The sequence below is a fragment of the Pseudophryne corroboree genome, chromosome 8, assembly GCF_028390025.1.
Source record: "Pseudophryne corroboree isolate aPseCor3 chromosome 8, aPseCor3.hap2, whole genome shotgun sequence".
Lineage (NCBI taxonomy): Eukaryota > Metazoa > Chordata > Amphibia > Anura > Myobatrachidae > Pseudophryne > Pseudophryne corroboree.
The window spans coordinates 404,067,834-404,083,671 of record NC_086451.1 but is presented as its reverse complement, the minus strand read 5'-3'; the positions used below and the strand labels follow the sequence as shown (position 1 = coordinate 404,083,671).

Sequence of the window (15,838 nt, the reverse complement as noted above, 5' to 3'; positions counted from 1 at the left end):
AGAGAATATATGGACACACACAACTATATACTGATGTTTCACAGCAAAGTGAACCATTGGGTCGCATAGACCAGCAAATTGTGGAGGAACGAGTTGACCCAGGGCAGCGGAGCCTGAAGGACATAATTGGACCTCAGCTGCCTCCAGACTCAGCATGTGCGGGTGAGGCCAGAATGGAGGACATCGGTTCTAGTGTGGCCTACCTTGATCAGGCAAATTCAGGTGTAGCAGACCAGGAAGAGGTCACAGAGGAAGAGATCCACATGGCTATAGAGAAAGACTTGGAGGTTTCCCCTAAACCCAGTGCATCAGATACAGCTATGGTAACCTCTGACCTCCAAGTTCCTGCAAAATCATCTAATGAAGCTAAGAAGTCTGTGACTTGGCTTTTCCCTGAGTGGCATCGCAAAGACTGTGAATACACCACAATAAGTGGAGAAGGCTTTATCTCAATTTTGCAACAGACAGTGAGAAGACCGGGAAAGAGGTCCAAAGGGATTTCTTCCCATTAGATCCTGGCAATAGAAAATGCAAAAGTGATTATGTAACAAAAGTATCCATTTTATACAATAGTTTTGTAAGAAAGTGTAACTAGTTAAAGTGTTTAAATGTTATTGTTGCTATATGGCAAATTGATTGTGTCACTAATATTTATGGTACATTTGTGAAACTTAAAGTGTAGTATTGAAAGTTATAGCAGAACTTCTTATAGTGTAATTTTGTTTAAATATGTTGTTATGTATAAACTGTATTTCAGTTTCAGAAATGCAATGCTCTTTGCTGAGGTTATGCAATGCGTGGGGACACGCATAATTCTAGTGGCCAAATATGTGGCACCCCATCTGGGCTGCCATGGATATTTATGTGACTTCTGTGCCCTTTTCCCCCTCTACAAAATGCAGCCTGGCTGAACGCTTTGTGACTTGCTGCAGGGAAAGGGTTAAAGATATGCTCTGTGCTGTAGCTGGCATGCACTGGGACAGTTAACAGCTGAGGGCTGGGACAGTTGGCAGTTGGGCGGCGGCCATCTTAGAAGGACAGAGAGCAAAGAGTGGAGCAGCGCTAATAGCTGCAGTGTGTTGGGATGTTCCCGGTGACTGGAAGGAAAGGAGATTGACGGCAGCAGCTAGGGGACTCGGTGATCAGCTACGCAAATCCCTGTGAGAATCGGTGGATGATGGCAGCGGCAGAGACAATTGAGGCTGTGTTTAGGGACATCTTCTGGCATCCAAGGACAGTGATGCAGCTACTCACCTCCCAGTGTAGGAGGGTCAGGAAGCACCTCCTCCTTTAGAGCTGCAGCTGGTGAGCAGAGATCACACTCTCCTAGGGCAGTAACTGTGACAGGGAGATACATTAGCAGGGGACACTGCCTAAAGGCTGCTGAAAGTAGAGCAGAAGTAAATAGGCATCACACTAAGTGAGAGAGACTTTGACACTACTTCTAATATCTGTGACTTATATGTTGACTAACAGCAGGAGACCCTTTTACCCTCCCCTACCTGGCAGGGTTGCTTTATAGTCTACTAGTGCAGCACAAAGTGAGTTAATAAAGCGTCCGCATTTCAGGGAACATATTGATACAGTATTCAGCTGTTATTGCCTCTGGAGGAGACCCAGAAACTTTTGGAAGCCCCTCCCTGCCATCCTTCTATATGTAAAGTACAGTACATTAAGGCTCAGAACTTGCTAAACTGGGAAATGTAATAAGGAACTTCTGAGTACTCCAACGAGAACTGTGTAACTGGCCATAAGTAGTATATGGGGCCCCAGCGCTGAAATTTGTTATATTTTAATGCATTGTTTTGTGTAAAACATTATTTAGATTGTATTTGTGTTTTGCATTTAAATTGGCTTAGAACAATAAGGGTCTGATATGTCTTTGTATAATTTAATTCTAACTAAGAGAAATTGTTTGACTACCTTATTGATAACCATCCATTGGCAGATTGTATTTGTCTGTGCTGTGTGAGACTTCAGATCAGCAAATTGAGTTCCAGCATAATAAACTGATTAATTTTGCCTTTTGTAAGCGATATTGAAAATTGTATTATTTTATTTCAAAACTGAAAACTGTTTTAATTGAGTCCACTTGTTTAATGCAAGATTCAGAAACCTTGTTACCACTTACTGAAGAAGCAGAAAACCCATGCCAACAGACCAATTATCACTAGTAAGGCATATATTCAATACTCTACACTAATATCATACTTCCCTGGGTGTTACACAAAGACATTGTGTGAAGTGCGAGCCTGCCCTGCGTGATCCTGTCACCCTCCTTGTCACGCTCCATTTACCCCATAGACTATTTTTTCTGCACCTTCATCATCTACTATTTCCTAGTCCCTCTCACGAACAGGGCCCTCTCTTCCCCCAGCCAAAGCCGTAACTAGGGTGGTGCAACATGTACCACCGCACAGGGCACTGAAAGGCAGGGGGCGCTGTTTTATTACACCTGTCAATTTTTCGGTTTTAATCAATCTCACTTGAACTTCCTCCTCTTTAATCCCCAGCATCACCTGGCCACCACCACACGTCCCTAATTACCTTCAGACACACACTCCTTTATTTTATACACACATTTCAAAATACTCTCATACTTCCCATACAGGAGCAAATATCTTCATGATTAAGGTGTCTGAATGCAGTATGGAAAGTCATGGGTTCAAATCAGGGGTATGACAGTTTTTGTAATGTGTGCTAGAAATAAAGGAGAATGTGACTGTAGGTCCTGGGTATGACTGCTAAATATGTGTGATTTAAAATAAAGGATAATGTAACTAAATGACAAAGAGCTCTCAAATTAAGTACATACATGATGGCATAAGAGGACTGGTGTCCAAATCCATTTTCTTGGGAGTGTTCTGTAAGTGTAGGTGTTATATATGCCTTCTTCTTCTTCTGTCTTCTGTCCTTACCTCCTCGCCCTCATTGACAGATTTCTTTATTTTCCGCTTTGTGTCTTCTGAAATACTGTAACTGATTATTCTCATGTCTCAATTTGTGTTGGGTTTTTACTGTATGTATTTGTAAGATGTTACTGGCATGCTTCTATGATTACAAGTTCTGTTTCTTGCTGACTGTACGGCGCTGCAGAATCTGTGGTGCCTCATAAATAAATGTTGATGATGATAATTCATTCACAATGTGAGCCTATTATATGGTGTCTATGGAAATGTACAACAGCTCCAATGTTATATACTGTATGTAATGCACTATAATGAATATGTGTCTCCACAGCTAGGTAAAGAGTATGGACCAGTGTATACCATATACCTGGGCAGTAATCCTGCTGTTGTTCTGATTGGCTATGATGCAGTAAAGGAGGCGTTGATTGATCACAGTGATGTGTTTAGTGACAGAGGAGTGATGGATATATTTGATATGTTCTTTAAGGATTATGGTAAGATTATAGAATTGGAGACTACGGCGCTCGGGTGCAGTTTATGTGGTAATTATGCACAGAATATACAATAAAAGTGTTGTTTAGAAATATGATAAAATGTACTGAATATAATAAAGAAGAAACGTGGAGTAAAAGTCCCTATTTCATATAAAAGCACTTCTCAATAAGTTATCAGAGCGGCAGCTTGTAATGCATATAAATATGCTTGGCGTGCATATAAAATTTGTTGCAAGAATTGGTGAAAACAAGCGCCCAAGAGTGTGATTATTAAAATCAGGGAAAATGAAGGTATAGAGGAACGGATGATAAGGATCGGTTTAAAACACTTATCTGGTAGGTAGAGACTTGACTCAAGCAGTACTCTTTTTGTGGATTAAGAACATGCGGATAAAACAGAAGAAAACTAACATAGTGTGTACCGTTTATGTTACGTATTATGTTACTGCTTAGTTTCACAGGCCTAATTAGGGAACTAGCTTATTCCCACAAAATATAAATTTGCAGCCTGAGCAGTATATATATTAAAAATACAAAAAATTTAATAACATAATCACATAAAAACACACATAAAAATAGCTGTATAGCATGCGTACAGAATAAAAATTATATCAGGCTTATCTGTCTATGTAAATGACTGAAATGCATGCGTACAGGATTTAAAATTATTTTAGGCTTATCTGTCCTTAAAGAGGAGATGTCTGCAGGTACTCCCAACGCGTTTCGTCCGTCAGCAACAGGACCCATCCCCTTGATGAAGTCCTGTTGCTGACGGACGAAACGCCTAAAATAAGCTAGTTCCCTAATTAGGCCTGTGAAACTAAGCAGTAACATAATACGTAACATAAACGGTACACACTATGTTCGTTTTCTTCTGTTTTATCCGCATGTTCTTAATCCACAAAAAGAGTACTGCTTGAGTCAAGCCTCTACCTACCAGATAAGTGTTTTAAACCGATCCTTATCATCCGTTCCTCTATACCTTCATTTTCCCTGATTTTAATAATCACACTCTTGGGCGCTTGTTTTCACCAATTCTTGCAACAGATTATGGTAAGATGTTTAAAAATATAGCAATAATACTAAAAGATTACAGTATATTATGCTTCATCTATTAATTTAGATTGAAGGATTGTATTTATTCCAGTAAATCTGCTCAGATAACTTAAACTTGAATAATAATTACAATGTAATAATATAATTAGTCATATCTAGTCTACCAATTTCAGTGTTGCACCATCTGTCAAAGCATTATCTATCTACCGTCCACTCGGCACCCAAAACTCCGGCCTACTGCCCCAAACCACCACCAATACCCACTTCCCAACCCTTCAGATTAAAGTGTGATTTATTAGCTCCACAGCCACCACGTGTATTAAGTACAACAAGAATGTTTCTTTCAGAGACATCCTTAATTTTGTGATATGCAGACCCAGTGGTGCCTCCCCAGATTCCGGCACCCTAGGCAGCTGCCTAAAGTTTCCTATTGGTAGAGCTGGCCCTGCATCCACTCATAACCACTGCCGACTGCATCTTGGATTCTATGGAGGCTTTGAAGTGGTCAGATTTACTAAGATGAACTGAAGATGGCATTAGCCACTGTAGCCTATGGGCTACAGATAACAGAAGTCAACTGGACAGGGTTCCTTCAGAACCCTCTCCATTGGTGGCCATTGTGCATGAATGGTCAAGAAAACCCCAAAGGGCTTAGCTGCACATTCTGCATACTGACGGGTTTGCTGTTTCATGAAGTCTCCCGAGAAATAGCACATCACAACAGCTCTATGCCTTTTTTAAATAAACTTTATTTATAAATTAACAAAACAACAAAAATGACTTCCGGATCTCAAGTCTTCACACCGCAGGAGGCTGATAACAGCAGCTAGAGGGGGAGCGAAGCCAATGCTGGAGAAAATATCCAACGGTAAGTGACCTCTCTCTTTAGGTACCCATGATACACTAGAGCTGCCATAGGTGTCTATGGCAGCACAATAATCTAACCTGCACTTAGTGCTAGCAGGCAGAAGGCAGAGAAATCCCTTTAGTACATATCGAGAAGCAATATGTACAGGGATTTTCTCTGCTTTTTCTGTTTGTTACTCTTATCTCCAGTTAGTACATGGATCCCTAACTGCTCATAGCTGGAATGGCATGAGTACAACACACAGCAGCACCCCGGGTGGGAGTATAGTTCTGCACTATCAAAGTCCACAGTTCACAGAAAATCTTTCAAGAAACTACTCAGAAATGCAAACAATGAAATTAGCACTTTAGAGTAGTTGACTTTAATCTTATCAATCAATAAAGATACATTAAATCTAATAAAGGTTTTCTCACAATTTTTAGCAAAATTTTATAGTGTGTCACATTTTATTAAAAAAGTGTTAAATATTAGAGATGTGCGGTTTGGTTCTTCAGAAAACCTAATTCACCCTAAATTTTATGGACCAGAACTGAACCAAAACCTAGTCCGGACCACCTGCAGAGATCCGAACGGAGTCCCAGTCCTGTGTTTCGGAATTCAGATTTTAATTCTGAATTTCAGGATTTGGCTTGCAAAAATTATAAAGATTTTGGCTGTTTTTTTCACTGAGTTTTATCAAAGATTATTGTTGTTTTTTTAATCAATTTTAAATGGAACCAAAATCTGAATCTGAACCAAAACATTTGTGGTTGGTTTTGCCAAAACAAATACACTAAGAGGAATTAGAACTAAAACCAAAACACAGGGGTCCACACACATCTCTAATAAATACACAACACGTCCTTTAAAAATGTTTTTGTTATTTTGTAAAATATTTTTTTAGGGTAAATTAGTTTTATAGGGCAAAAAAGAAAGAAGTGTTTAGCAAAATATGGCAATAGTAGCAGTATCTTACTGTGGACTGCTGATGCAGCTTACTGTGATCCAGTGTGGAAGGCTGCTTGTAAGGTCCCGCGGCAGCGGACCACGTGCTCACTTGTCTGCCACTCTCTGTGGATCGGGATCAAGTCTGGAGACTCGCATGGGCTGGCTGCTCCTCTGGTTTCTACAGCTACAGGTTGGCTGTCGTCTTCACGCGGCAGTTTCCCGCTGGCACCAGCCCATGGGAGCTGCCATTTTCCCGCAGGTCAGCTCACTGATCTGACCAATTGGGGGACTCTAGAATGTCACATGTTCTGCGCCACCACTGGTTACCCAGCAGTGGGTTTAAAAGGGATTTCTGTACAGGGATCCAGCGACTGAACAACGTTGCTTCCCTACTATGTATGTGGGCTCTAGTCCTACACCATTAGCAGCACTAGTACTATTGCAAGTTGTCATTTTATGGGTTAAATCTTCCTGGTTCCAGCCAGTCCAGTTTGTCTTCAGGTCCAGCCTGGACAAGTCTCCCCAGTTCCAGCTGGTCCAGTTTGTTTCCAGGTCCAGCCTGGTCAAGTCTCCCCAGTTCCAGCAGGTCCAGTTTGTCTCCGGGTCCAGCCTGGTCAAGTCTCCCCATTTCCAGCTGGTCCAGTGTATCTCTGGGTCCAGCCTAGTTAAGTCTCCCCAGTTCCAGACGGTCCAATTTATCTCCAGGTCCAACCTGGTTAAGTCTCCTTGGTTCCAGGCAATTATCCTGGACCATTGATTCTAGCTAATTATCCAGTACCATCAGTTCTAGATGATTATTAAGTCTCATTGGTTTCAGACGATTATCCTGCACCATCAATTCTAGCGGATTATCCAGTACCACCGGTTTTAGCTGAGTATCTAGTCTCATCTGTCCCAGCTGATTATCCAGCACTATCGGTTCAAGTCTGATTTGTTATATAGCATCCAAGTAGAAAAACTCCCAGTGAATCCTAAGACAAGTGTTCTAACTGCACCAAATAGCAGAGCAAGTCAGCTATCTACACAACATCTCCTGATTTAGCTACTTGTTTGCAGTTGTCTCTGTGGCAAAACTATATCCAACCTACACAGTTCTTGCACTCTAGATCCACGACTGCTAAGTCATCTGAAGCACCTCCGGGAACTACAGATCCTAGTCTCATGACACTGCTTCTCCGTAAGGCCATGTTGCTGCATTCCTCCTCTGTGGGTCTCGGCAGAGCCACAATCTGTTACATGCATGCTGCCATCTTAATTCCTCTTCCAGGGACCAGTGGACCAATCCTTTTAGAAACTCCAGTCATGTGACTAGATTTGGCTAATACCAGGAACTCTGGAATTTACTTGCACCCTATTACATTTCCCCACAAATGTTCCAGAGGGCACAAGGAAATGGAAGCTGGACATTTGTGAATGACAGTCATGTTAGTGTGGAGAGGTGAATTTTAGGGCTGTAAATAGGTTTGGCTATAGATAGAGGCAGGTTGTTATCTAACAACAGCAAAAGGAGATATAGGAGTTGGAACAGGTACATGTTACTTTAGCCTTTGTGAAACTAATGGTTTATTGAAGAGATTAAAGTTGGCAGCAGATTTATACAGTGTTGTTGGCAAAAAAGAAATGTTTTCTTCAAAGTCCACTTTGCTGTACAATGAGGGATTGTAGATAAGAGCTTGAGGGTTTTAAACTGAAGGCATGAAGTCTACACTGCTATCCGTATTATTTGTGTACTGTACTTTTATCACGTTTCCTTATGTTTAGTAAATCATACTGGACGGGATGTACTAAAGTGAAAATGTTGTAAAAACCCACTTTCGTATGTACTTACCTCCGTCTGCTGGGTCTCCGCTGCACAGGGTAACACCTTTTGCTTTAATTACCATGTAGAAGCCTATGGGGCTTCTTCTGCAATGCGATGTAAAGAGGGTTCTGTCCCAGTATCTCCCACGGCCACCGATGGTCTGCACATGCGCAGATGGACTCCCGAAGTCCAGCACGTGTGGCGCATCGCAAAGGACAGCTCTAATCGCAAGAACTGTCCTTCACAACACTAATCGCATATGTTACTACACATGCGATTAGTGTCGATGCGATGTGTGGCTGGATGTATCGCAACAGGTTGGTACAATTACTTTACTTGCTCACCTCAAGCAAATGAGGCCAAAATACATGAGGCACTTCAGCTCTCCCACAGAGAGTTGCTAGATTTATAGACCAGGTCACTCATCTGAGAAGTGTATAATGATCCCATTGTTGACAGAGGTTAAGGATTAGATCATGGGTCTTCAACCTGCGGCCATCCAGCTGTTGTGTAACTACAGATCCCAGCATGCCCTGCCTCTATTGTATCATGCCTTAATAGCAAAACTGTGGCAGGGCATGCTGGGATGTGTAGTTCCACAGCAGCTTGAGGGCCGCAGGTTGAAGACCCATGGATTAGATAGGAGTGAGTTAATCAGGGCTATAAAACAAAACTGCAATGAAAAAATAAATAGCATTTGAATATAATATCAGAGATATGAAAACTATTACCGGCAAATAATGATGCAGCTATGTAATAATAACATGTACAGAGGTGTCCTCATGCACTGTCACTATAGTCACCAGGTCCCAGGTGACTCAGCCACGTTGAGCGTCTTTTTTGTGTTTCATAATTCAGACTTCATTGATAGCTTGTCTGATCAATTTGATTTGCAGCATTTGTACATCTGTATGCAACTGAGTTTGATCTGTATACAAAGTGTTATGGTGATTCAGCTTTTTATCACGCCGATTTCTGTTGTGCTTCATCTGCGATTTTGTACCTGTACCATTCCTATGGTTAAATTTGTAGTCAGGCATCTCTAGGATACTTAAGTGGTGTTTTGCTGCATCTGCAATGCAAATAGGATAGTATGAAACACCTCTCGGAGTGGCTCAGTTACGACTGGTGTCTTGCACCATATGATATATAAGGATATGCGGGTTCAGTTACCTAGAAACCTAACTCACCCAATCTTCTGGTTTCCAAGGGAATCCGAGTGCTGGCTCGGATTCCAAAATGAGGCAAAATGCCATCATCCCTGCGTCGGATCTTGCATGTTCTAGATTCAATATAAGTCCCTCCCGCTGTGACTCAGGCACCATTTCACAGCAGATGAAGGACTTAGAGCACACTACTGCAAGGGCAGCATTGTATTCTGGTTTTGCTAGTGCATGCAGAAATCTCAGTGCTCCCCCATACAGGGCAGCATATATATTTGTTTACTGGTGCACAGCACACCGCCCCCAGAGCTCTTCCCAATAATATTTAATATACAGGGAAGCATTATATTCTCTTTTTACTGGTGCACACAACCCCCAGCGTTTCTCCCAATATACAGTGCAGATTTATATTCTCTTTTTAACAGTGCACACATAGGAAAATGCAGCCCTGAAACCCCCCTCCTCTTGAAAAGTGACTCAAATTATGACAACAATAGCATTTGTATATAATATGATTACTAGAGCTGCCGCCACATCATGCAGTTTAAGGGACAGAGCAGAACTTCTACCAAGTTTGATGTGTGTGTAGATCTGAGTCCTCAGTCACTGCACTGAAAAAGAGACAGGAGCCTTACCATGAGGTGGGAGAATGTGTGCTTAGAAAGTGCATTACTGGTTCTATTATGTTTGTGTATGTATTTATTTATTATGGTTTGTTTAACCTTTTCCTGTCTACTTATTTATATTATTTAAATGTTTGATGCTGCCTATACTATAGACCTTCTACAGTGCTAAATATTAATACTGTAATCCGTACATTATCCAATATATAAAAAGACCAATGTTTACATTAATGTCCAGGGTCATTACTAGGTTCTTTAACATCTCCCCTAAACTCCCACACTTGCTCCAATGTTTTTTCTACAAGAGTTCTTCCTAATATACAAGGCAGCATTATATATATATATATATATATATATATATATATTCTGTTTTTACTGGTGCACACAGCACCCAGAGCGCCTCCTAATATATAGGGTAGCATTATATTCTTTTTTTTTAGTGGTGCACATTTATTGACATTAACCTTTTATTAGTGCACTGCACAGTCACACTGGTGCTGTAACTTAGCTGCCCACAGTGCAGCCCAGATCTCCTAACACAGGGCAGCATTAACCCTTTGTTGGTGCATACTGGTGCCCACAATAGTTTCTAGTGTGTCACCATTACTATAATATATTCACAGTGATTCACAGCAGTGTGAAAAAAATTATAAAAAAAAAAACCTTGTGTGTATTCAGGGTAATGCCATGCCATAGCGTTAATAGTATAAGCGCTTTGAGTTGCAGTGTGAAATTGTTGCCATTTGTTAAAAAAAAAAATATAAAAAAAAAATGTGTGTGTTCAGGGCCAGGCCATGCCACCGCATTGATAACATAAGCTTTGAGTGAGTCACAGTGTGAAGTTATTGTCATTTGTTAAAAAAATAGAAACTTTTTCTTTTTTTAAAACTTATGTGTGTTCAGGGCCATGCCATGCCATTGCATTAATAATGTAAGTGTTGTGTGAATCACATTGTGAATTTGATGTCATTTGTTAAAAAAAAATTGAAAAAATAAAAAAAATTATGTGTTCAGGGCCAGGCAGTAGCATTGTGTTACAATAACACTCAGTAGGTGCCTTGCCACCCACCACATTAATAATATAAGCGCTGTGAGTCGATATGGATCACAATCAGTTGATAGATAAGTAGGAGCAAAAAAGAGGTAGAGATGTCACCTTAAAAACTGACAAATCAGTGCCCCAAAAAAGAAACAACACTAAGGCTGAAGAACAAACTGTGTTTACAAATCCCTGAGGAGAGTCTAGGGCTGTCCACATTAGCTATGTTGACATTGCTAATTCTGCACTTGTAGAGAAACCTCCTTCCACCATTTCTACAACATCTGCAAATGTGGGGATGAGCAGTACAAGTAAAGATGGTGATGATGACATAATAGAAACTCAGGATGCTACTGTGGAAGTGGAACAGGATGAGGAGGAAATTTGTGTACTATCTGATGCTAATGAGAATATTGATGATGATGATGATGATGATGATGATGATGAGGATGCTGTTTGAGTCAGGCAGCAACTAAGAAGTCATTATGATGCCTGGGCATAAAACCAAAAAAGCCACCTCTTGGATGTAGGATTATTTTTGCCCAAATCCCGACATTTGTGAAGCCAACAGATTAATTTTGTTGAGGCCAAAGTTAGTAGAGGTAGGGATGATAACCATCCAGGCACCTCCTCCATGTTACGTCCTTTATGGCGAGTTCATGACATTTATTTGACAAAATTATAATATTTATAAATTAAAACCCATATCATCAACCTCTTCATTAGTGATCAGAGGTAGTCTTTCCAAAAATTTTTTGGTGCGATCCCAAACAAACCAAGCACTTAAACCACAAAAGTGGAAGTACCTGATACTGCAGTGCTTGGTTTGTTAAACTGTGCATGTCACTTTTTATAAACAACATAATATAGGACAAAACTGTAGAACCACTTTTCATAATGAAGTGTATTTTTGGGGGGCATTGGGGATGGTCTTTTTTTTTGCATAGACATTTTTATTGGTTACAGCTCTAATACATTACTAATTTACAACACATTTTTAAACAGATACACTGTACATGTTCTGTGTTTGTGCCACTGATCGGTCACTTAGTTTAGCCAGGCAGCCTGTGGCCAATATAGATGAAGAATACTGTGAACTATGAAGTAATCAAAATTGACTGGAAATTAATGCTATTGAGGACAATAATACTGTAGGTACAAAATCAGGCCCAAATTACATGATTTTTTCTGTTTTTAGCATTTTAAAAAAATACAGATCTAAAACCAAAAGCACAACATGAGTGTGGATTTGCAAAATTAGAACTAAAACCAAAACACAAAATTAATACATATCCAAACCTAAAACATCTAATGACATATGGATGCTAGGTGCATGAGGACACATTTGTACTGATCTAAATGTTTTATTTTGCATGACTACTGTCTGCCATTTTACACCTGCATCCAGGGATAAATGTTGAACTATTTTTGATTGACTTATGACGCAAAATTCATTTTGGGAAACACTTTAATTGGATGTTACAATGTTTGGATTTTTAGGGGTCACCATGAGCAATGGAGAAAGATGGAAGACAATGCGTCGCTTCTCTGTCATGACTATGAGGAATTTTGGAATGGGGAAGAGGAGCATTGAGCAGAGGATACAGGAGGAGGCCCGGTGTCTTGGGGAGACTTTTATGAAGAACAACGGTGGGTAGAGATAATGATAGTTGAAGCAAAATTATTCATAAAGAATATTCAATCCATGGATTCAACACAGGTTCTCATACCCCCAAACCATACTTCATTGGCATTATTTGGCAGGGCATATGGAAAATGCTCTAAGAGCATATTTTGATATAGTATTATCCTAACAACCCTATTCTACTTGGAACCAAGTAAAAAAAAAAAAAGGCAGTGTGAGTGCGGTTATTATCTTTAACCCAATTGACAAGATTTGTGTCCAGATAAAGCCGACAGAAAATACATATTTGCTCCGAGTAAGGGAGCTCCCTAAAGTATAAACTCACAGTTTATGTATATTGGTGGGAAGGCATTACATACCCTATCACATCCTTAATTAAATCTGTAAATGTCGGGTAACCCATATATGAAAGAGGGGAGTCACATCTTTCAAATTATGTGACCTCCTTAAAAGATTTTGCCTGATGATCATCTGTGACCACCAGACAGTATCACCTAGGGGAAAAAAATATTTTCCATAAACGGCATGTACTATTACCTCCAAAAAAAATCTAATTATTTACAAAAGTGGGGATCTAAACCCCATATCATCCCCATCTTAGGTCAAACAAAAAAAGAAACCACTAATTGAATTCAAAAGTTTGTCTACTGTAGGTTTTAAAATGGTTGGCCATGATGGGCTACCATATTCTAGGAAGCTTTTACAGTAAAATAAGATAACATTTTTTTTTAAAATATACTGTACATTTTTATTTCATGTGCAGATGTTTTTGTCAAAACCTACTCATAGTTATCTGCTTGTTACTGTTTTTGAAAGGTGAATTTAAAGACTGACTTGGCCTCTTTACAAAACTACAGGCACCCCATTTGACCCAGCATATCTACTGCAACTGGCTGTTGCCAATGTTATTTGTTCCATTGTGTTTGGTGAGAGATTTGACTACGAGGACAAGAAATTCCTGACCCTCTTGGCACACATCAGAGATTTTATCCAGCTGTTAAACTCTGGCTCTGGTCAGGTAAATAATAGGAAACATCTGAGAACCTGATGGAAGCAATGCATGAGACATAAACAATCAGGATTTTAATTCTTTTTTAAAAAAAATGTCATCTACATTTTACATCGATATCAATGACGAAATGCTAATCTAGCAAAAAAACATACATACAGTTAGATGAGGAAAGAATTACAGCAACAAAAAACAACTATCTCATGGCGATAAATTGTGAATTAAACAGTGATTAGCTACAGTATACAAAGAGGATGTGTAAATAAAAAAAATAGATAAAAGCTTTACAATATATTACATTAACAAATAAATTAGCAAATAAGTAAATTGCAATAGTAGTTAATATCTAAAGTGATTATATTTTACAGTGAATTAATAAACCTGGCTAGATTTAAAGAATTTATTAGACTAATGAATACAATTAATTATACACACACACACACACACACACACACACACACACACACACACACACACACACACACAGTGCCTTGCTAAAGTATTCACCCCCCTTGGCTTTTTACCTATTTTGTTACATTACAACCTGTAATTTATTTTTTTTATATGAATTTTATGTGATGATCTGCACAAAATAGTCTAGGTTGGTGACGTGAAATTAGAAAATTTTATATAAAAAATAATTTTTATAAATACAAATTTGAAAATTGTCATGTGCATATGTATTCACCCCCTTTGCTATGAAGCCCCTCAAAAGTTCTGGTGCAACCAATAACCTTCAGAAGTCACATAATTAGTGAAATGAAGTCCACCTGTGTGCAATCTAAGTGTCACATTATCTGTCAGTATAAACACACCTTTTCTGAAAGGCCCCAGAGGCTGCAACACCACTAAGCAAAAGGCATCACACCATGAAGACCAAGGAGCTCTCCAGACAAGTCAGGGACAAAGTTGTTGAGAAGTACAAGTCAAGGTTGGGTTATAATAAAAAATATCCAAATCTTTGAAGATCCCCGTAGCACCATCAAATCCATCATCTTCAAATGGAAAGAACATGGTACCACAACAAACCTGCCAAGACAGGGCCGGCCACCAAAACTCACAGACCAGGCAAGGAGGGCATTAATCAGGGAGGCAGCACAGAGACCAAAGGTAACCCTGAAGGAGCTGCAGAGTTCCACAGCAGTGACTGGTGTATCTGCACATGTGACCACAATAAGACGTACACTCCATAGAGCTGGGCTTTATGGAAGAGTGGCCAGAACAAAGCCATTACTTAGTGTTAAAAATTAGAAGGCATGTTTTGAGTTTGCCAAAAGGCATGTGGACGACTCCCCAAATGTATGGAGGAAGGTGCTCTGGTCAGATGAGGCTAAAATTTTACTTTTCAGCCACCAAGGAAAATGCTATGTCTGGGCGCAAACCCAACACATCCTATCACCACAAGAACACCATCCCCACAGTGAAACATGGTGGTGGCAGCATCGTGCTGTGGGGATGTTTTTCAGCAGCAGGGACTGGGAAACTGTTTAGAGTCGAGGGAAAATGGATGGTGATAAATACAGGAATATTCTTGAGCAAAACCTGTTTCAGTCTGCCTATGATTCGAGACTGGGATGGAGGTTCACCTTCCAGCAGGACAATGACCCTAAGCATACTGCTAAAGCAACACTTGAGTGGTTTAAGGGGAAACATTTAAATGTGTTGAAATGGCCTAGTTAAGGCCCAGATCTCAATCCTATTGAGAATCTGTGGTCAGACTTGAAGATTGCTGTTCACAAGCAGAAACCATCCAACATGAAGGAGCTGGAGCAGTTTTGCCTTGAGGAATAAGTAAAAATCCCAGTGGCAAGATGTGGCAAGCTCATAGAGACTTATCCAAAGTGACTTGCAGCTGTAATTGCCGCAAGGTGACTCTACAAAGTACTGACTTTAGGGGATGAATAGTTATGCACGTTGACGTTTTCTGTTATTTTGTACTATTTGTTGTTTGCTTCACAATAAAAAAAAAGAAAACATTTATATATATATACTACTGATCGAAAGTTTTATAACACCTCCATTTTTTAAGTTTTTATTGGACTTTTATACAATTTAATCACTCAATGTACTCTGCAATTAAAGCATTGAACAAATAAACATTTGTGGATTAAAAACAAATCTAAATGTTTGACTCATCAATGTAGCCACCTTTTGCTGATATAACTCTGAAGACATCCATCGCATTGTTTCTACCATGGAAATCAAATATTGTTTAGGATGTTCTTCCCAACACTGTTGTAGAAGTTCCCACAAATGTGTTGCACTTGCTTTCTCACTTCTACCTCAGTTCATCTCAAACCAGCT

The 15,838-nt window shown here is 39.7% G+C and overlaps 1 protein-coding gene across 2 annotated transcripts in view; it reads left to right on the top strand.

Moving 5' to 3' along the window:
* Positions 1–15,838, top strand: part of LOC134949316 (cytochrome P450 2B1-like) — a 46,982-nt gene that overhangs the window by 4,521 nt on the left and 26,623 nt on the right. For both annotated transcript variants that reach the window (XM_063937811.1, XM_063937812.1), the window contains exons 2-4: positions 3,241–3,403; positions 12,381–12,530; positions 13,383–13,543. In XM_063937811.1, coding sequence (XP_063793881.1) covers positions 3,241–3,403; positions 12,381–12,530; positions 13,383–13,543 — 474 coding nt within the window. The remainder of the gene's footprint in view (positions 1–3,240; positions 3,404–12,380; positions 12,531–13,382; positions 13,544–15,838) is intronic.